The sequence below is a fragment of the Ahaetulla prasina genome, chromosome 17, assembly GCF_028640845.1.
Source record: "Ahaetulla prasina isolate Xishuangbanna chromosome 17, ASM2864084v1, whole genome shotgun sequence".
NCBI classification, from domain to species: Eukaryota; Metazoa; Chordata; class Lepidosauria; order Squamata; family Colubridae; genus Ahaetulla; species Ahaetulla prasina.
Window position 1 is genome coordinate 8,599,206 of NC_080555.1, and position 22,295 is coordinate 8,621,500.

General features: G+C 45.6%; 1 protein-coding gene across 5 annotated transcripts; it reads left to right on the forward strand.

The window, feature by feature from the left end:
- The first annotated feature begins 533 nt into the window (after positions 1–533).
- On the forward strand, positions 534–18,364 carry SF1 (splicing factor 1). Of its 5 annotated transcripts, none has more exons than XM_058160181.1 (13): positions 534–1,080; positions 3,127–3,255; positions 7,631–7,706; positions 10,298–10,450; positions 11,572–11,661; positions 12,256–12,439; positions 14,057–14,172; positions 14,265–14,372; positions 15,403–15,583; positions 15,737–16,010; positions 16,212–16,268; positions 16,374–16,545; positions 17,013–18,364. In XM_058160181.1, the coding sequence occupies exons 1-13, from the start codon at positions 627–629 to the stop codon at positions 17,257–17,259; spliced, it is 2,241 nt and encodes a 746-aa protein (XP_058016164.1). In that variant the 5' UTR covers positions 534–626; the 3' UTR covers positions 17,260–18,364. The 5 variants fall into 5 exon arrangements, with proteins under 5 accessions (XP_058016164.1, XP_058016162.1, XP_058016165.1 ...); XM_058160179.1 differs by having other exon boundaries at positions 16,374–16,541; XM_058160182.1 differs by having other exon boundaries at positions 535–1,080; positions 16,217–16,268; positions 16,374–16,541.
- Positions 18,365–22,295: the final 3,931 nt, after the last annotated feature.

Consider the following 22,295-nt stretch of genomic DNA (forward strand, 5'->3'; position numbering starts at 1 on the left):
CAAAAGGGGCGAGGCAGGAGGATTTGACGCCTCACCAATCACAACCCTGAGCTCTTAGCATTCGAGCCAATCAAAGGTCTTCTTGCACTTGTCACGCTCCCCCGATCGCCTTTCTAATCCTCCGGCCAATGGGAGCAAGCCTAACTTACGTCATATTTCTCGCAAGGCCGTGTGCAGCAAAGCGTCCTCCAGAAGAAAGCAAAGGTCCCCGAGGGCGCAAGCTCTGCCGTTTGACAAATCAGATCCCCCCGTTCAGGTCCTGGAGCCCGCCCACCCTCTAGCCTCCCCTCGTTCCTAAATCATCCCACCCTCCGAGATCCGGAGCCAATGCGCAATGGCGAAGCCGCGCTTTCCATCTAGGTGACAAAGATTCCATCCAATGAATTTTCAACCCGCCTCTATCGCTCCTCCGCGCCAATCTCTTCCCGGCGGGACGAATCTCCTCCAATCGCCGTTCGAAGCCTAGGGCGCGACGTAACTTCCAGCCAACAGGACGCCGAGCAGGGGCGTGAGGGATTAGCGGGGAGACCAATCGGCGCCGACCGCCTTTGTGAGGGAAAGCGGTGGCGTGGAAGGTTCGCGAAGACGCCGACGCCATCGCGCCCCTCCGTCTCGGTTTTCCGCCTATGGCGACCGGGGCCAACGCGACGCCGCTGGGGAAACTCCATCCGCCCCCGCCGCCGGGCAAGACCGGCTATCCGCTTCCTCCTCCTGGATTAGTGATGCAAGGCCCGCCGCCTCCGCCGCCACCTCCAGGCCCCGCGCAGGCCCAGCCTCAGCCGGCCATCCCGAGCCTCATGGCGGCCGCTGGGTTTCCTTTCGCCGCGTTGCCGCCGCCGCCCCCGCCTCCTCCTCCTCCGCCGCCGCCTCAGCAGCCTCAACCGCCCCCACAGCAACCTCAGCCACCGCCGCCGCCTCCCCCTCAGGCCCAGCAGCCTCAGCCGGCCCAGTACGGCCAGTACCGCTTCCCTTCGCCCCCGCCGCCTCAGCAGCCGATGGGCCTCGAGCCGCAGCCGCCGCCTCAGCACCTCCACCTTCTCCAGCAGGACGAGGGCGGCCAGGCCGGGGCCGGCAACTCAGGCAAGTTGGGGGGTGGTCGCGCTTTGAGGAGGTAAACGGGGTGGGGGGGGGACGGCGACCCTGATGGCATCCAGGTATTTGGATGAAGTGGATCTGCATTACCGCCTAGTGGGCATTTCCCCCTTTCTCGTTCTTAATCCACGACGGTCGGGCTGCCTAGTGGTCTCGCGTTGCAAGCGCCAACCCTCCTCAGACCCGGGTTCCTTTTTTTTTTTAACCTCCATTTGAGAGCAACTGAGGGCGATTTGGGACTTTTTTGCAGACTAAAAAAGTGAATTGGAGGCCCTTCCTTTTTCTTTTTCGTGCATCCTATAAATCGAATACACTAGCCCAGTGTTTCTCAACCTTGGCTGCTTTTAAGACGCCTAGACTACAACTCCCAGCATTCCCCAGCCAGCATGCTTGGAGATGGGTGGACTTCAACTCCCAGCGTCCCCGAGCCAGCATACTTAAAAATGGGTGGACTACAGCTCCCAGCGTCCCCCAGCATGTTTGATGGGTGGACTACAGCTCCCAGTGTCCTCCAGCCAGCAGGCTTGATGGGAAGACTACAACTCCCAGCATCCCCAGCCAGCATGCTTAAAGATGGGTGGACTACAACTCCCAGTGTCCCCAGCCAGCATGCTTGAAGATGGGTGGCGCTCCCTAGCCAGCATGTTGGCTGAGGAATTCTGGGAGTTGAAGTCCACACATCTTCATACTGCTATGTTTGAGAAACACTGTGCTAGCCAGACTTGTGTTTTCCCCCTATTTTCCATTTTTCTATAATCAGCCAGTGTGTAAAACACGTGCCCCATCTTTACAGATACGCTAGTTACATGAATTTCCATTTCTTAAACCCTAAAATATGCTCGCTTCATAAGCTGTCTTTCTGTAGATTTTTATTTATTTATATATTTATTTGCAAGAAGGATGATAACAGGATTGCGAATTGCATTCTAGGATTTGGAAATATTCTTTATCAAGTTTTGAAAAGGCTCAGCTTCCTTGCGGAGGCACCATGAGTGGTGTACAATACTGAAATATAAAAATATTTAAAATCTGATGAAAATACAGTGTGGTCTATACACACAGTTGAATGACACTTAAACACTTTTATACTCGCAGGCCAGTGATGACCCATTCGCAATAGTGCATGTCAAGTTTGATCATGTATAACACTAGTTTTTTTTCCCTCTGGTGCAACCCATACAATTTGTGATCGTTCACTATATTGAGCAAATCCAGGAAGGTTAATTTTGTCTCCAAAATTGTGTGTGATAAATTTTTTTGCATGTATATCATAAACACTTTTATGCCAACTTTATATCTTCATGTGTTTATTACCTGTATATAAGGAATTGTATGGAACTAGTGCTTCCTTGTATCCAAAGAGGAGAGATTATGATGTCATAACTGATTATTTTGAATAATTTTACATGACAGCGCTAACATGATTATAATAATTTTTCTTTTAACTGTTAATTAAGCAAAGTATATTACCTTAGTCTTTATTGTTTGAATTTTACTAACAGTCTTTAAAATAAAATACAATTCTATCAACATTCACATTAGACAGGAATTACTGAGGAGAAAACATTTATGAAGATATAGTATAAAAATAAATTCTGTTCTCAATTACTATAATATACCAAATTAAATCATTAAAGACAATATTTCTCAAACCTGGAAATGTTTAAGATGTATAGGCAAAACAACATGGCTTAATTTTTACGTTTTGTACCTGATTCTTGCTTTGTTTTATTCACTTTACACACATCTGAATTTTTATCAAATGCTGCAAAAAGATTTGTGCTGGACATACTGTACATGTCTAAAGGAGAAAAATCCCAATTTTGAAGAACAAAAAAAAATGGTTTCTTGGTTGTAAGACAGTCTGTTGCCCATATTCCCTGTCAGAGCTTGCTTATAAGGATTTGGTGCAAGGAATGTGTTCATAGTGAAATATGAAAAGTGCATGTATGCTGGGCCCAAATTTAGCTATATTTCCGATCCTAGCACACTGCCATGGGATACCTGGTCCTATAAATAACATTTTGTTTGTAGATTACCCTAACAAAAAGAGGAAGAGGAGCCGGTGGAATCAAGACACCATGGAGCAGAAGACTATCATCCCTGGCATGCCCACAGTCATCCCTCCTGGGCTCACCCGTGAACAGGAAAGAGCTTACATAGGTAAATGCTTGTTCTAGTTTTTATTCTTCCTATCAGTACCGACCCAGAAGCCATTTCCAGTTAAACTGTGTTTGTCTGAGGCATTTTCAATATGTGTTTTTGAGAACTCAGGTTATGGCAGCCTTGTCTTCCTTATTTAAATAAACAAACAAACCTGTCTCCACTTTAAGAGTGACTTGTGCTCCATCCCAGCTCCCTGTCCTGTTTAATTGAACCAGTGTCCTCCACAGGCATAGAGGTAGAAGTGGCACAGTTGGTCGAGATGACGGGATTAAAACTTGCTGACATTCACTTGATTGGCAAATTTATTGGCAGGGCCTCTTGTTCTCTTCACAGACTCCTTGCTAGCAGAGAACACTTTAAGAGTCCCTTTTCAAGCTGTTTTTGTTCGAAAGCAAGTACCTCTTTCGCAGACTCATCTAACCATGGTTCCCTTTCATTTTCTCTTGTGTGCTGATGCTAATTTTTCAAATCTAAAATTGAGTATCCAGAGTGATGAAGACCAATGAGAGGAAAGTCTTCTAACTTGTTTTGTGTTTTTTGTTATTTTTTGACATCCTCAAATACTTGAGAGTGGGCTCTGTTAGGTTAGCTTGGAGCTCTGAAGTCAAATGTGCATAGATTCTGGGAAAGGGATACTGCTTGGTTCAATGGGAATTGTGATGTTGGATCTGTTGTTCATTGTGGAACTGGGGGTGTGGTAACTGTCATTGTATTGTACAAAGCAATGAATATTTTATTTTTATTTTGTGTTAGGAAATGTGATATGTATGTCAATGTCAATCAATGCCTGGCCTGAAATCAGCTAAGGTTTTCTAATGTTGATTACTATATGCAATCCTTGCCTTTATATAAAACAGGTTTTTCATAATTTACAGCTGTTTAAACTCTTATTCATTGCATTTGGGTTGCACAGCAATTTTAAAACTCCTTTCTTTTGCATAAATTCACTGAGAATTTTGAAATAAAATAATCAGCTATCCGTAGCACTACTGAAGGCTGCTCAGAAATCCGTTATCAGACTGTCATCATGATCCCTGAGTTTCTGCATCAAGAAAATGAAAAATGTGTCATTTAATGCTGCTTTGAAAAAATATTTCTTTCTACACTGTGGGGCCATTTTCTTTACATTTCTGAAGTTGACTTTTCACTTATTTCACTGGGCTCAACACTATTCAATGTCAACACTATTTAATGAAGATGCACAGTGTAAACTAATTCTGCAGAAAATAAATGATACTGATTCAGTAAACTTAGTTTATACAAATGAATAGTCAAGCATTCTCTGGTGTTTGAGTCATTGGATTTAGAAATGTAAATTTCTAATATTTTTTGTAAAATTCAGTTCAGTGAGTGAATGGATAGAATTGGATCAGAATTCTCAGTCCGTGCGGAGATAGGAGTGCCACCCTTTGTTTACTGGAGTGTTCAAGATGTGCTTTCCAGTCCCCAGTTCAGTCAATAAAGATAATTAATGGGAGAGAGGGGTGTGGCTGTCACTAGCCCTACCAAGCAAAGGTCCATGCGCATCCACAAGAATTCAGGGGCATATCTATAAGAGGCTCCTGATATATGAAACTGCGTACAAGTGGATAATTTATCATTTGGCACTATTAATAGCATATATGAAATATCACCTAAGTTTAATAGTGCAAATTCCACTAAAGAGAGAGCAGTTAGTTGTGAAAAATCCCAGACTCTTCTGAAGGAAAGAGTTTGAAATGTTTGAGATTATAAACTTTTAGAAATAGTACAAAATGCAAAATTTTTGGAGTTGTCTGAGTTCTTGAAATATAATGGATCAAAGGAAACAAAACCACTTGTCTCTTGTAACAGAATCTGAAACAGAGCCAAGCACTTTTACAGGTTCTGAAATTGGAATGCTTGGCCTCTGAATTTTAGGCTCTACAGTTCGATTCTTAGAAATGAATTCTGTTTTCACTTCAGCGTATTCTGAGCCTTCTTCACCTTAAGACAAATTAACTAAAATATCTTTTCTGACTTTCAATAAATAATAATGTTCGATCTTACCACTTGTCTCTGCAGTATAGTTAAACTTATTCTTACATTTAAGAATAAATGAAAGGGTTTTTTGGCTTGATAAAATGTGCACATTCCTAAAAATTAATACGTAATTCTAGATCCACGTCCTTTACTGCCAATATTTCTATTTGAGCATGAAAATAAAAGTTGATTTGGAATGACAGATCAGTTCAAAATTATTTGCTGTGTGATTTTATAGAGACACTTTCTGATTAGTAAAAAAAAGATACCTTCTGTATAGGCTTTGTTTTATGAAAATCAGAAACTAATGAACTTTCTTGCTTTGCATCTTTATACCCCATCCTTTCTGTTCTGAAAGGTATCCTGCTAGCTTTGAAAATAAGCAAAAAATCATGAAAAGCAAACAAAATAACCAGTAAAGGAAAAGAATGAAAAATGTTGATACACCACGGTTGCGTTAGTTAATATAATCTCCCAAAAGCTTATAAGTGTTCTACTCTAGGATTTCTGGATCTGTAACGTAGGTTTGGAAATGGATTCCTTGATGCCTTCTAGGCTTTCTGGCCTGCCTGATTGAACTTTATTAAAAAGTGTGTGCAGGAAAGATTTGCCCCCAAGCCTGAGTTTTTACTTTGAACCATGTCCTTGGGTCCCACAAAGGCCACCTAGCCCAGTTATTTTTTTAAGTGTGCTCCCCTGCCCAGAAAGAAGCAAAGAGTTTAAAAATGTCAACCCCCAACATTTCCGGCTCCATGGACTGGCAGGGGGGGGGAATGGGTTCACGCCCACTGCTTGCATCCATGGAGCTTCACACACTTGCCTGCTGGTTTTGCGGCCCAGTTCAGCCCGATATCGGGCTAAGTACTGCGGTTAAGGACCCCTGGTTTAAAGTATTCTGGGGTAGTGGAAAAGTAGGGAGGATCAGCCTTGCTAGCTTTCCTGCCTGGTAAATGGGTACTTTCTGATTGGCTGTATCCCCCCATTTCGTAAAAGCCATTTCAGTTATGCCCATTAGTTAGTGACAAACTGGAAGAACTCTTCTAAGAACCAGTGGTGTTTTCCTAGGTTTTTATCCCTGTAGAAAAGGGACCTTGGTAGGGGTGTGCCTGAAGTGGAAAATGTTTTCTTCTGAACTTAAAACCACCCATCGTTTGCCACAAATTGCAGGTACTCCTTGACTTACAACCATAATGGAGCCTCCCCATTACAGTCATAAGTTGTGACTGTCGTAAAACAGGTCACCGTGTAACCGGACCCCTTTTTTATGACCTTCCTTATACTTCGTTGTAAAGTGACTGCCACCTCTGTAAACCTCTGATGATTTGCTGTGGGCCATTTTTGCCAAAAGCCAGAAATAAACCCCAGTTTTTGGCAAAAGCATAAAACACAGTCATACACTAGAGAAGCAAGTACTGTAGACGATGGCATTATCCCCAGGGAATTGATTTTTCAAGACATGGTTACCTCCCTCTTCCTTAGTCTTATGCACGTGTGACAATGGGTGTACCTTTGCTTTGTGGTGCTTTAGCTTGTGGCCTCCAAATTAAATCCACGTGTAAATGCCAGTGGGCCCTGACCAAAAGCCAGTTTCCATCAGGGAATTGTAAGGACTGTGGCTTTGTCTTGATACCCTTCATTAGTTGAGATCATATGAGTTGTCTTGCACTCTGATTAAAGTGTTACGGATCTTAAAAAAAAAAAAGCAACTAAATATCTGGCATTTATTAGTCCTGCCTTTAGGTGTTCGTTGTCTCTGTGCAGAATTGGATAACCAGCAAGTGAAAGAAAGCATGTTAAGATTTTGCATAGTTGTGTATTCCAGTGTTTAGTTGGTAACAGGCATAAGATTTAATCAGTCATAAGCTACCAACATTTAGTATTTATGAGGTAGGAGAAACAAGACCTGTAAACCATAATCCCCAAAAACATGATTCTGGTATGAACTACAATTGTAATACACATAAGATACTGAGGTTGATCTGATTTAACAGAGTAAGAATTAATGATATTTTAATTCCTATGGAAATCTTGTCAGCAAGTCACAGCAAGTTAAGATGGTTATTTTTCAGTGTCAGACTCAATCAAAAACTTCCTTTTTTAAAAAAAATCTTGAAATGAATGTCTTGCTTTCTGACGAATAATTGTTTTTTTAAGACTTGATTAGAAATAAAAAGGGCCGTTTCTGGATTCCTGATAAACTTATTGGGCTGACATAACCATTATAAGGTCTCCTCATTCTTATGTTGATGTTATCAGTCATCCCTTGCAAATTCTCCAGTTCTTCATGCTTTGATGTTGAGATTTCAGATGTTTTTTGGTAACATTGTCTTTTTTTCCATCCTTTTTTCTTTCCTAACCTGGTTTCTTCCAGTGCAACTGCAGATAGAAGACCTGACTCGTAAACTGCGCACAGGAGACCTGGGCATCCCCCCTAACCCTGAGGACAGGTTGGGAAAACAGTTTTAACCAGCTGACAGTAACACTTTTTACCTTTTTCAATGAATTTTTGGTGGCATCATAATGTCAATTCAATGAAGTTCCTTCCTAATGAAATACCTTCAGTGATCTGACTTGACAGATGGTAGCCAAGATCTGACTGGTAGGAAATATGTGAAACCAGACCAGAAAGAGATCAGGTTTCATCTTTGATGTGGGCTTGTTGATAAGCCTGTGTAGGCTGTCATGTTTAACCTGACGAGGTGGTGGTGGGGAGAAATGCATGGTGGCCAACTCATTTTAACATGTGCAGTGCTGGTCCTGGCAGGGTCCAGAGGTCTTTCTCACAGGTTCACGCTGAGGAATTCTCAGCCCAGTTGCTGACTTGAGAGCAGTCTGGGAACTTTTTCTGACCGCTAATTTTGCAGTATTTTGCCGTGGTGGCTGAAGGGTGTGCACTAACCAGTTTCTTTGGTAACAGCTACTATATAGCAGTGGCCAGTATCTTGTGGTCTGGGCACTGTGTACTTACAAGTGCACAGAATTGGACACCTGTGGTCTTGTTGGGATCAAGGGTCATCCCTAAATAAATAAATAACATGCACATGGTTTGATTTTTTTTAAAAAAAAATTGGCTCATAAAAATCAATTTATCAGAAGGTTGTAAGCTGGAAGTTGTGTTTTAGCCACATTACACAACTTGCAAGCCAGTAATGGTTAAAAACGGGGATATGGAAGAAAGCTTTTCATTAAATTTAGCTCCATCTGAAACGGCAATTTGGAGGTATAAATAAAAGTGAGGCTGCTAAAACTTTTGGACGCCTTGCAAGAGAGTTGTCAATGCTAGCTCTTGAGATACTATATTGCTTGTTACAAAGAGCTGCAAAATGCCTTTTTGGCTTGCTTTTTAAATCATCATCAATGGGGTTTAGATTTAAACATAATAGGTGAACTTCATCATGGGACTAGATTGATGTTCTTTTTATGTTTATAAGAATGAAATGGGGTGGTTGGTTTTAATTTAACAGGTGAATGAAAAGGTTAATGCAAAATAAAGGGATTATTGTTACTCTTTATATATATATATATATAAGATGTTCGTTGAATAATGTTTCTTTGGATGAGACCATACTGGTTAAAAGATTTGATACCTCTTCATTTATTAAAAATGAATTGTTTTATATACTTGCAAAAGGGCAGCTGTTATTATTGGAAATGTGAAACTACTAGGTATATAATAAGCTTGAAACTCCTAAGGTTTAATCAATTTATTTCATGTCTGCATGTGTCTTAAAATTATCTATTAAATTAGTGAATGAGGTTTTTTTTTTAAAACTGGCTAGCAATTGCGGACGAGGGAAAATGTTCGCCTTTTGGGTTGGTTAGGCCAATTTGGGTCCTACTAACGGAAGTGTAATTTAGACATGATCACTCCTTACCAAACCTGACAATTTTATTTCATATTCTTGTGTTGATGATTCACTTCAGGCTGAGAAGACATGGGGATCAACTGGCTGTAATCAATCATTTAACCAGCTAGAAAAGAGAGATTGTCTTAACTAAAATCACAGGGTTTAGAGTCTCATTATTTGAAGGATGTATATATTTTTTTAACATAACATGACCAACATCTCTTCCCTTCTTGCAGCTGATTCTAAATTTTTATTGCAATATGTTTTGGGGCGTGGGGGTGGGGAAGATCCATAATCTTAACCAGAATTCTAGAAGTGTGGTTTAAAAAAAATAAATAAACCATAAGCCCAGCTGTGGTAAAACTAATTTGATTTTTAACTGCAACGTTTTCCTTTGTTAAAATCTCTGCTCTCTGGGTACCTGAACCCCATGGAGAAAGCAGGTCTGTCTCTAGTGGTTTTAAAGGCCCAGAAGGTGGCATGAGAAAGGGTACATTTGCTCCATTTGTACCTTAAGCATTTCCTGACTCTTTAAACACAATAAACAGCTTCATTTGGTCTGGATGCAGCAGCAGAAGGTAAAGCCAGCACAGAAACCTTAACCCTTTTCACGTGGTGCCAGTTGAATAGGCTTTAATCTATATTTGCCAGCAAGAATTCAATAGAAGCCTAACCTGTCTTGTTACTTCCTGATGTTTTAAAAACAAAAACAAAAAAACAGTCCAAAAGTTAACCTGAATAATTCTTCATTGATTTATCTCCTGCGGCAGGGTTCTTTCTAATGTATGGCTTCGTGGAATAATGAAGTTGGAAAGTTTGTTCTCTGTGTGAATCAACTTTCTCCATCTTCCCTGCCCCCTCCCCTTTTTTAATAGGCACACTCATGGCAGAGCTGTTGTCATGGCTAGGTCTGACCCTGGTTTTCCTTCCTTCTCCCCAGTAAACCCCCCAACACCCCCCCCCAACCCAGATTTTTCCTTTCTGGCGGTGGTTTGCCATTAACTGCCTTGTCCATGTCACATTAATGGATTTGAAAATTTACACCTTCCTTTTCCTGTGGTCTCTTTTAATTTTATTATTTGTTTATTTTTTTTCTGAGTGGCACTAGAGTTGAGGTGAGCCAGTACTTAATAAGTGGCCTTGAATGTTTTATCTCCCGTGAGAAGTCACTGGATGTTGTTCCCCCGCAGGTCTCCTTCCCCTGAACCCATTTACAATAGCGAGGGGAAGCGCTTGAACACCCGGGAATTCCGCACGCGGAAGAAGCTCGAAGAAGAGAGGCACAATCTGATAACGGAGATGGTAGCTCTCAATCCAGACTTCAAGCCACCGGCTGATTACAAGTACGTCAGAGGGCGGATTCCTTGATCTGCAGGGGCGGGGCGTTCAAATAGAGCAGCGCTGGGTGTCTAAACCAGTAGCTGGATGTGTCACGTGCAGGCCACGCCCACCCCAGCTCCGCGAAGGGGAAAATAATGTCACGAAATGTCCCGTGACGGCAATGTGACATGGAGGGTTTGACACCCATGAAATAGAGGCTAAAGGGCTCTGGGTGTTCCCCCTAACTTCAGTTAACGTGGCGATCTGACGGGGGGTTTAAAGAGTGGGCTCCTTATCACCACCAGGGCCCTCTGAACTGACACACCCTGCCCCCCCCCCAAAGACTTTAAAGGGTCAAGCAGGAACAGTGGGAATATGGGGCATTTAGGTTGCTTTTAATCCTGAAGAGACTTTGTGATCCTTTACTGCTGGGAAGGTAGTACTGTCTTACCTGTACAAACGAACAGCCGGCGAACCTGAATTTTAATCTCACCAGTTGTTCAGGCAGCCACACTTTGAAAACTGTGGGATTACAGGTAGTTCTTAATTTATGACCACGATTGAGCCCAAAATTTATGTTGCTAAGTGAGAAATTTCTTTTTGAGAAAAGTCATTTTACGACTTTTCTTGCCACGTTTGTTAAGTGAATCACTGCAGTTGTTAAATTAGTAACCCATTTGTTAAGTGGATTTGATTTCCCCATTGACTTTGCTTGCCAGAAGGTCGCAAAAGGGGATCATGTGACCACCGGACATTGCAACCATCATAAGTACATGTCAGTTGCCAAGCATTCAAATTTTATTCACGTGACTGTGAGGATGCTGCAATAGTGTGAAAATCTATCATAAGTTTCTTTTTTTCAGTGCCGTTGTAACTTTGAACGGTCACTAAACAAACTTGTAAGTCAAGAACTACCTGTATTATTTGTATTATTTTTGAGGAAGATCCGGTCAAAACTTCGAAGTCCCTACAGCCATTTCCTGAAACGTTGCAGCTGACAACCTCGTTGGCTAATTTTGCCCTGTGTTTATTAGGTAAAAGTTCTCTAAGTTTGTCGGACACAAAAAACTCTTGGAGGTTATTGCAGCCTCGTTTTATGGGGGAGGTAACCAGTGTGTCAGTGTTTCTTCTCTGTTCTTTCCAGACCTCCAGCAACCCGAGTGAGCGATAAGGTGATGATTCCGCAGGATGAATATCCTGAGATTAACTTTGTTGGGCTTCTGATTGGACCCAGGTATGGAAATGCTTCAAGGAATGATGTGTGGGTGGATGGATGGGGTGGCAATGGCAGAATGGGCAGAATGCATAAGAATGGTGGTAGCAGTGTGTTACCCACTTCTCTAATGGGGCAGACGTGCTCTTTGGTTTTAGATGAATATATGACAACTATATTTTCCTGACAGTAGCTTTTATGTTCTTTAGTGATTTTAATCTTAATCTACAACCCATTGCATCATTCCCTGGTGGCACAGTGGTTAGAATGCAGGCTAATTCTGCCAACTGCCAGGAGTTCAATTCTCACCAAGCTCAAGGTTAACTCAGCCTTCCATCCTCCTGAAGTCGGTAAAAGGAGGACCCAGATTGTTGCGGGCAACAGGCTGACTCTTTAAACCGCTTAGAGGGGGCTTTAAAGCACCGTGAAGCAGAATATCAGTCTTAAGTGCTATTGCTGTTCCTTTATATAATGAAGTCCTTTAGGTGTATACTTCTTGTGAGAATCTCATTTCCCAGATTTGAAGCTGTTTCTGAGGGTGGAAACACTTCCTCTGTTAACCAGGTTCTCCAGCATTGGCTGCCTGATGTAATCTCTCAATCCTTTCATTTTCAGAGGTAACACACTGAAAAACATTGAGAAAGAGTGTAATGCCAAGATCATGATCAGGGGTAAAGGATCCGTGAAAGAAGGAAAGGTCGGACGGAAAGATGGCCAAATGTTGCCTGGCGAAGACGAGCCGCTGCATGCTTTGGTCACTGCCAATACGATGGAGAATGTGAAGAAGGCTGTGGAACAGGTAGGCCGCCTGGGCCTCTTAGACTTGGGCTAAAAAGATGCAGAAATATTACCATGCTATATCCAAACTACCCCCCCCCCTCCAAAATTGTAACCAGAGGATAAATACAGCTTCGGCGATGCATCATTTAAAGAATGAAGCAGTGAGAGAAAGCAAACATGAAATAATTGGGATGTACAATTGTTTGCCAAATGCCCAAATTTTGTTTACATGGTGGAGGGGATGCTGCAGTGGCTGTAACTTTAGGCAGAAATCCCTAAATCCCTTCGTTCGGCAACATCGTAATTCTGCACAGTTGCTGACCGAACAGTTGTAAGTCGAGGACTACCTGTATTTATTTCTGAAAAGGATTCGTTACCTTGTAGCTAGAAATTTAAGTAATGTCAAGGGCTTGATTTTGTGGAACTGAAAGACCTCCCTGCAGTTGTGTTAGGATTGTACACTTCTCAGCTGGTAGAGCTTCCAGGAGTCGTAGTCCAAAACCTGAGGTAGACTACGCTGGGAGAGTCTCTTCAGACAATGTTCATAACCATTTCCAGAGAGTGTGTCACCTAAGTATCAGGAAGACTTGTTCATCCCGCAGGATAGTTACATGGACTGTATGCTTTCCGTGCCAGGATGCTGATGTTCTCACACAAAGTCCATCAAAAGGAAGGATCCTCCCAGTGAGACATGCTTCTCTTCCCAAGCCTGATCCAGTGTCCCTTGTATGACCTTCCAGAAGAATAGGATAGGATAGGATAAGATAGGATAGGATGAGTAGAATAGAATAGTAGTAGAGTACAGAGTAGAAGAGACTAGTGAATAAAATCAAATAATGAATACAATAGAACTTTATTGTCACTTTAAACGTACCCTAATCAGCACACATTAAAATGAAATTTCATTGCATTCAGCTCTCAAAAGATGACCATTATGCATATACCCACATACTTAAATGACACAGAGAATCATCACGGTCTTTTTTTTTTCAAAGGAAAGTTGCTCTGAGGAGGGTCTCTGGTTTGGCAGAAAAGGGCTTTGCCTGGAATGCCTGTCAAATTATTTGGCTGCTTTGCCAAATGGAGGGCAAGAAACGATTGGCTTACTCTTAGATCTGAGCCATCCCCTTTCAGATTGGGAGGGGAGCAGCAAAAGGTTGGGTTGCATAACTCAGATTGGGTGGTGAGCAACGTTTCTGGCCCGGAATGGACAGCTGTATTTCCCCAAAGGAAGACTTGTTGACTGCTCAGTCTTGTTCCGGAAATGTGTCCTAGCTCTGGCAGTCCCTGGTCAGCCTTCCATCCCGCGACCAATGGAGCTGCCGAGAGAGCAAACGTGATGGTGGAATGTTATTTACGCTGCTATGTTAAACATCAGCAAATGGATTGGGCTGACTAATTTCTGTTTGCTGAAGTGGCGTATAATAACGCAGTATACAGCAGTAGGGGGTTTACCCTGTTCCAGGTGGCTACTGGCAGGGAGTTTGTCCCAATACCCGAGTGTCCTTGGGTGAGCCCAGAGGACGTGGGAGTCAAAGAGTGGGTGGAACAAACGCAGCATGTGTGGCAGGTGGTAAAAGAGGCAGTTGGTGCTCAGGGAAGGCAGAAACAATGTAGGCCTTTTGTCTCTTCCCAGATTAGGAATATTCTGAAGCAAGGTATCGAGACCCCCGAGGATCAGAACGACCTGCGCAAGATGCAGCTGCGGGAACTGGCCCGCCTCAATGGGACGTTGCGTGAAGATGACAACAGGTAGCGTCTGGGCACAGCCTGAATGGGGATGCTGCAGGAAAGAGCCCTTTCTCCTTTATCCCTGTTCTGATTCTCTTCTCTCTTGTCCGAAGGATTCTACGTCCATGGCAAAATACAGAGACTCGCAGCATCACAAATACCACCGTGTGCACCAAATGCGGAGGAGCCGGACACATAGCCTCAGACTGCAAATTTGCCCGGTAAGCCTCTGAAGCACAACTGCATGAGCACTTTATTGTTAAAGGCTCCATTAATAGAACCTAGCAAGTCTGAAGCTGCTACTTTTAACCGCCTGATCCATTAGGGCCGGTCCTGTCAACCGTCCCATTGGCTAAAACCAGTAAAGGAAATTCCCGGAACATCTTTTTACCAAGAAGTAATAAGTTTAGTTGAGGATTCCATAGGGGTACAGAAGCAGAAAAGCCAATTCTGACAGTTTCGCGTCCAAACAGCATAGGAAAACTTTTCCCTTTTCCCCTGGTCCTCCCATTGTCCATTCATCTAGCCCCGTGATGGCGAGCCTATGACATGCATGCCAAAGGTGGCACGCAGAGCCCTCTCCGGGCACACACACTGTTGCCAGCTGCTCTTCTGGTCTTCCAGGTGCCAGAGTGCTGGAAAATGGCCAAAAAAACACCATTTTTCTGGCTGTTTTCAGGCTGTTTTGGGGCCGTTTTGGGATTGTTTTCTGGACCGTTTTCAGGCTGGTTTTGGACCATTTTCAGAACCAACAGCCCGAAAAATGGCCCAAAAAAAGGCGTGTGTGCCAGTCAGCTGGTCTTCAAGTTTCTGGTGCACACATGCACATACATGCACTTGCATACATGGGCATTCCAGTTTGGGCACTCGGTGCCGAAAAAGTTCGCCATCACTGATCTAGCCAATTGCTACACTCGTTTTCTTTTGGGAACTGTCTCTCCGCCTCAGACTTCGATGGCTTTGCAGTGCTGGATTTGTCACACACTTTCATTCCTTCGCACACTCCGATCCCTCCCCCTGCATTCTAGTGCCTTCCCTCCCCCCCTCCCACTGTTGCTGCTGTCTGGTTGTGAGCAGGGTTTTCATAGCGAGCCAAAAGATGGCAGGTCCTCCTTAAGTTTCTGAAGCCCCTGGGGGCTCCTGCCTCCGTTCCTTCTCTAATCGTATCCTGGAAGCATCTTTTTCTCCCAGGTCATCCACGCATTTTAGTACTGTGTGCGTGTGACCTAAAGCATGGTTTTCTCTGGACAGGCCTGGTGATCCCCAGTCGGCGCAAGACAAAGCCCGCATGGACAAGGAATATTTGTCTCTGATGGCTGAACTGGGAGAAGCTCCGGTGCCAGCTTCCGTGGGATCGTCTTCCGGACCGTCGAACCCTCCCCTGCCCAGTGGCCCAAGACCATCGGGGCCAGGAAACAGCCAGCCGCCTCCTGTGAGTATCCGAAATCTTCCATCGTCGGACATTTCCCGGAGGCTTTTCCAAAAGACACACGAGGGGGGCAAACACTGCTTGGAGGGGACAGAACTAAGTGGCTCTCCGGTGGTTGCCCTGACCCTCCTTTCCTGCCTTTCTTTCTCCTCTTAGAACCGCCCACCCTGGATGAATTCTAGCCCTTCGGAAAGCAGGCCCTTCCATAACATGCACGGGGGGAGTGGGAGCAGCAGCAGCAGCAGCAGCGGGGGACCCACAGGCCCAAGCGGCCCCCACAATTTCCCTCACCCCATGTCGAGCATGGGAGGACACGGGGGTCACCCCATGCAGCACAACCCCAGCGGTCCCCCGCCTTGGATGCAGCCTCACAACCCCCCCATGAACCAGGGACCACATCCCCATGGGCCCCCAGGCCCCCACCACATGGGTGAGTACAAGCCGGAGACACCCCCCCCCCCCCCGGGGGAAGAGCTTCTGAGCAGGGGAGGGCCGCCACCTTCGTTTCATTTGAGGGGAGGTCCCTCGTTGGAGGCGCCCGATGTTGGTGGCTATCTCGGTCCTGGGAAGGGAGGGGGGGGGCTGCTTTCCTCCTGCTGTTGCTAAGACTGCGGTCTTTCCTTCCCTTAAGATCAGTACCTAGGCAATGCGCCAGTGGGCTCTGGGGCCTATCGCCTCCAAGGAAAAGGTGAGTGGTGGTGTTGTGGGGCGGGGCAAGGAAGGCTCCTGCATGATGGGAGGGGGTGTGGTTCCCCTGCTCTGGGCTCAACGGGCTCTCTGGCCCACCTCGCAGGTATGATGCTGCCTCCGATGGGTATGATGCCCCCTCCGCCCCCTCCGCCCAGTGGCCAGCCTCCCCCGCCTCCCTCTGGTCCTCTCCCCCCATGGCAGCAGCAGCAGCAACAGCAGCAGCCACCACCCCCACCTCCCAGCAGCAGTACTCCCTTGCCATGGCAGCAAAGTGAGTAAGAGCACTTCTTTGAATTTTGGCTTCCCTCCCTCCCTCCGTCCGTCTCCCTCCCTCCATGGGCTCAGCCGCCCTGGGCCAGGCCTGCCCCTCTGCCTCTCAGGGGGAGGGGTTCTCCCTTGCCCCCTCCCCTCGATTATAGCCACCTCATGCCTACAGAAATCCATCGGATCTCCCAAGGGGTGCCTTTCTCGGGGGTGGGGGGGCAGAGCAGCTTCCCAAAGCCAAGTAGTTGCCCCTCCCCTCAGGCAGGGCGAATCTGGCGCTTGAGGCTTGCGGGAGGGGGTCCACCATCCAGGGAGGGCTGGGAAAATCTTTCCAGGACGGTTCAACAGATGAACCTTTCTTGCACCACAGGACAGGGAGGGGTCAGCCCTTTCCCTCCCTAGCGGGACGTGGGACACCCCCAACCCCAACCCCCGGATCTGAGCTCCGGGCTAACCTGGGCCTCTTTTTGGCTTCTAGATACGACGACCACCACGAGCGCTGGCACCGGGGGCCTTCCTCCTTGGCAGCAGCAGCAGGGGGCGGGGGCGGCAACTTCTACGGGGGGCCCTCAGATGCAAGGCAGCCCCTCCATGGTGCCTTTGCCTCCCGGGGTCCAGCCTCCGCTGCCTCCCGGGGCCCCGCCTCCTCCCCCTCCGCCCCCGCCTGGCTCCGCGGGCATGATGTACGCACCTCCCCCTCCTCCGCCTCCCATGGACCCTACTAATTTTGTCACCATGATGGGGGTGGGGGTACCGGCCTTGCCACCGTTCGGCATGCCCCCGGCCCCCCCGCCGCCCCCTCCCCAGAACTGAAAAACCCTTTTTTTCTAGACCGTTCTATTTTTTTTTCTTCTTCTCACCAATACAGAGCCAGGAATTGGACTTTGGGTGTTGTGGGGGACGGGACAGGGGGGAAGTGAGATGAAATTTAAAGCAGGAAATATTGTCTTTATTTGGAGAGACATGTGTTTGTGTGTGACTCCGATCTCCCTCTCGGCTGATTGACAGGTATCTTTCAGTAGCCAAGCCTGCTTTCCTGAACTAGATTCCCCTTCTGTCTCCTTTCAGAGCTCCCCTTCCCCTTCAAGGAGAGAGAGACCAAGAAACTTGGGGTGGGGGGGTTTGGAAATCTCCTGGCTGAATGGGTCAGGTCCAGGCAGGCAGGGGCCGGAGTGGCTGTGGCTTAGGGTCGGGAGGAAGGACAGCATTAGCCTCCCTTTTGACTTCTTGCCAAATAGGTGGGTTTGTTTGTTTTTTAGCCACCTCTTTGAATTCTCTCTGCAGCCATTTGAACCCTCTGCTTTAAACCCCTCTTGACGATCATTTGGTGAAATCCAAGGTTGTGTGTGGAGGCCACATGCACCAAACTGAGCTGGGTGTGTGTGTGTGTCATTGGACGTTTCTTCTCTTCCCCCCCCCCTCCAAAGTCTCCGGTCACTTCGGTCCGTGTCTGTCTTCCAGAGGGAGTTTTTAAAATCCCTTTCCCCCCCCCCTCATTGAAAAACGAAGGCGAGGGGAGCAGGGAGCCTCTCGTCCTCTCCCGAAGTCCCATCAGCCTGGAAACGTTGGTTTTTCTTTTTGTTTTTTCCCCCTCTCTCTTCTTTTTTTACACAGCAGTTTTGTGGTCCGGGGTAACCCTCCCCACACACACACTCCCCTCCCTCGATTGAATGGCTTCTGTTGAAAATGACTGTGTGTATGTGGACATTCCTGTCTCCTGTAACCATTTTCCTTAATTGCTTTTTTTTTTTTTGGTGTATGTGTGTGTGTGTAAGAATAAAATCCGATGCAGAAAAGAGGAGGTTCCAAATAAATGCCGCTTTTAAAATAGCCCTCTTGCCGTTCTCCTTTTTTCATTTAAAGGGAACAGGTCTTTTGGCTGCTGGAGGCCTCAGTGTTCTGACCCAGGCCCCAGTAGGTAATAAAAACTCAGTCAGTGTAAAAACAAACGAAACTATTCGAAGAGCTGAGAATTATTTCATTCTCAGCACAGTCCAACTAAATTAAAGCAAATTCCTCCCAAGACAAATTCCTCAGTCCTATCACCAATCTTGGTCCGATTAGGCAAACTGCCAAAGGCCTTTCGTGGCAAAAGTTCAGAAGACACCGATACAAAACAAATGCAACAAGACAAAGCTATCAGCGTTGTTTTCCGGCAAAGAGCCCAAACGCCGTTGCTGGTCTGTTTTAAGCCTTATGAGAGAGGCCAATCATCTCCTGGCCTTACTCCTGAGTCGTCCTCTCTGCTTGAGCTGCTCTTGCCTTCTGGCAGCACTTCTCATGCGTGCATTAGGAAGAGGCTCCTCCTGTTCCTCTGCCTCACTACTATCAGCCTCTGGAGGCTCTCGAGTCCGCACCTCATTCCCCGATGGCCGTGGCCCCACCTCTGCCTCCGACGCAGAGCCCTCATTCAGGCCTTCCCCAGCCTCCAGGACTGGCCCCTGTTCTTCCTCAGCCTCTTCGCTGTCCGACTCCGTTGCCAGCTGGCAGATCACAACACAGCGCCAGCCACATGGGTCCTCTGGGAGCGGGAGGGGTTTTTTCTCCCATTTCTGCCCATTTGTGTTACCATGGGGACAATTCTGGTGAAAAATCACAGAAATTGCCCTGCTACAACACAAGTCTCTTAAACGTTTGTGTTGTTTTTTTTTTCTGGCAGTAGCCAGGAGGTTTTAAGGCAGTTTCCTTTTAAAAATTAAATTGTTGACGAAAGGCCATTTATTTAAAAGAAAGAAAGAAAAGAAATCGGGGTTCCTCGCTTTGAAACAACCCCCTTGAAACCTCTCGCCAGTAAGAAGCTTGCCAGAAACCGGAGCAGATCAATCTTTTTTTTTTTTCCTATGCTGGGAAACGAGGGCCAAGTCGGAAAAAGTTAAGAGCCTCGGTGAGCAGGAACGGTTGCAGTGGTTGGCTTGGCAGGCCATAAACCGTAGTTTATAAGCCCCTTGGCCTCTCATTCGATGCGGTTAAGCGAACCTAGCCATGATGGGCTTAGTGTGTTGTGCAAACAGCCATCATTCGCTGCTGCTGCTGCTTTAGAGAAAGCTGAACACCCGGCTTTTCCCTGATGGAATAAATTAAATTCCCTGTTTCTGCTAACATTTTTCATTCCCTTTGTGGTTGACCATCCGCCACCTGAATACAAAAAAACACCCTCGGCAAAGAACAGGTTGTTCTGAGCCGCCAGGAGTTTTGCCATTGTCTCTGCTACCCTTCGTCTGAGCCCAGAAGTGGCATTCAAAGCCCATTTTTTGGGGGGTGGGGGAGAAGTGTGTGTGTGGGGGGGGGTGATGGGGACAGTGCAATCCAAAGTGGCTGAAATCTAGTGACCTGCACTAGGCTTTTCTTTCTGGAGCACTTGGCTGTCCCTTTTTCTCCTTCACCTCTGCCAAAAAAACACGGCGTTTCAAAGCGAGACCTTCCCTGTTTCTGGTGGAGGCTGGAGAATTTCAATTAGGCATCAGAGGGAAAAGGTATGTGTGTGTTGTGTTTGCCTCCCTCGTGCAACAGGCCAGCCAGGGGATGTTCGAACAACATCCAGAGTCCAGCCAAGAGATGGGCTTAGCCTTAGAATAAGGCGCTTGGGGTCCTTCCTCCAGTGCCGTCTGTAAGGGGGCTCGGCGGAAGGCACCCCAAGAGCCCTTTCAAGGGTTTGTTAATTTTTAAGTCTGCTTCTATCAAGGACTGGAGGGAGTTGTAGTCCAGAGCCCTCCTCCTTGTTCCTTGCCAAAAACACCTGGCTTCTAGGACGCCTGGACTTCGATTCCCAGCATTCCCCAGCTTGCATGGCTGACTGGGGGATCCTGGGAGTTGGAAGTCCACAGAAATTTTAACATCCATGGATTCTTTTATTTTATTGGATTTATTTTATTCTTTTAACATCCATGGATCTTTTCTTTTATGTACACTGAGAGCATATGCACCAAGACAAATTCCTTGTGTGTCCAATCACACTTGGCCAATAAAAATTCTATTCTATTCTATTCTATTCTTCTGGGAGCTGAAGTCCGTGGATCTTTTAAAGTCCACGAGCGACACGAGATAACAGAGGGAGAAATGCCATAAAGGGCACTTGGCTGGGTTTGTATTTTGCACCAGACCGGATGAATTTTAATTACAGAAACAAACACACTAAAGCCATAAAAGGCTGTTTAGTGAAATGGATGGGCCCAATTTTTTAGTCTTTCTAAAAAATTTAAAAAAAAAAAAAATAAAAACCTTAAAAGGAGCATCCCCCGAAAGAGTTGCTGACTCAGGAGAAAAGGGGTGCACCCCTCGAGGTTTGCAGGCGTAACAAACCAGCTTCAAGCCAACTCAGTTGCAAGTCCTCTCAATGGACCAGGCTGGACTGGGGCTCGAATATCTCCTGTATTTAAAATAGAAATAAGGTTCAAAATTTCTTTTGACGGCAGAAACGCTCATTTCCGCGGGCGCCTTTTGAAACGGTTTGCTGAACCGTCGCAGGGGTGGTGTGGCACACAAGTGGCTCTTGCCACCTTTGAGGATCCTGCATAACTTGCCCGTCCGGCCGATCCGATTTCAGCTCCCAACTGCCTCGTTTCATCTTTGACCTTTAACTGGCAGGCTGGAGAAGGCTGCGTTTGCTCCTTGCCGCCTCCTCAGACCGCTTCGGGTGTCTTGAGAAAGGGCTCAAGTTTCCGCCTGCCATTTTCGGGCAGGGTGGGTTTTCGGAGCCGCCTAACAAAATCCACCCTTTCTCAGCCACCAGTTCCTTCCATCTCAAGTTCCAATAGGGTCACCCCGTATATTTTATCATTTGTAGGAACCTCGGGCTGTTGAAATTCACAGCTCTTGATGCGCTATGCTGTTTTTTCTTCCAGGCTTGGCCACTTTTGAAGACTGGTGGACTGGCTGGGGAATTCTGGGAGTTGAAGTCCACCGGTCTTAAAAAGTGGCCAAACTTGAGAAAGACTGGGCTAAGAAAGGCAGATTTTGCACAATTAATCCGACTGGGCTGGGCTGGGATCTCAAGATTCTTCCCTCGTTTTATTTATTTTATTTATTTATTTATTTTGTCACAACATCATACAAAAGATTATATAGTATATAAACATATATATGAGTAAATATTAGGAGGTATAAGATTTCCTATATCCTATAGATATAGAATAGAATAGAATAGAATAGAATAGAATAGAATAGAATAGAATAGAATAGAATAGAATAGAATTTTTATTGGCCAAGTGTGATTGGACACACAAGGAATTTGTCTTGGTGCATATGCTCTCAGTGTACATAAAAGAAAAGATACGTTCATCAAGGTACAACATTTACAACACAATTGATGATCAATATATCAATGTAAATCATAAGGATTGCCAGCAACAAGTTATAGTCATACAGTCATAAGTGGAAAGAGATTGGTGATGGGAACTATGAAACGATTAATAGTAGTGCAGATTCAGTAAATAGTCTGACAGTGTTGAGGGAATTATTTGTTTAGCAGAGTGATGGCCTTCGGGGAAAAACTGTTCTTGTGTCTAGTTGTTCTGGTGTGCAGTGCTCTATAGCGTCGTTTTGAGGGTAGGAGTTGAAACAGTTTATGTCCAGGATGCGAGGGATCTGCAAATATTTTCACGGCCTATAGGAAAAAGAAAAGAAAAACAATAGGACAGGAACGGTAGGCACGTTTGTGCGCTTATGCACGCCCCTTATGGTCCTCTTAGGAATGGGGTGAGGTCAATAGTAGAAAGTTTTTGGTTAAAGCTTTTAGGATTATGGGAAGAGACCACAGAGTCAG

What these genes read in the sequence shown, in the direction of transcription:
- SF1 (XM_058160179.1), top strand. Translation starts at nt 627, where the DNA reads ATGGCGACCGGGGCCAACGCGACGCCGCTGGGGAAACTCCATCCGCCC. An exon ending in TGAAGAAGGCTGTGGAACAG is followed by an intron (nt 12,440 to 14,056) that starts GTAGGCCGCCTG and finishes GTCTCTTCCCAG; the next exon opens with ATTAGGAATATTCTGAAGCA. An exon ending in TTGCGTGAAGATGACAACAG is followed by an intron (nt 14,173 to 14,264) that starts GTAGCGTCTGGG and finishes TCTTGTCCGAAG; the next exon opens with GATTCTACGTCCATGGCAAA.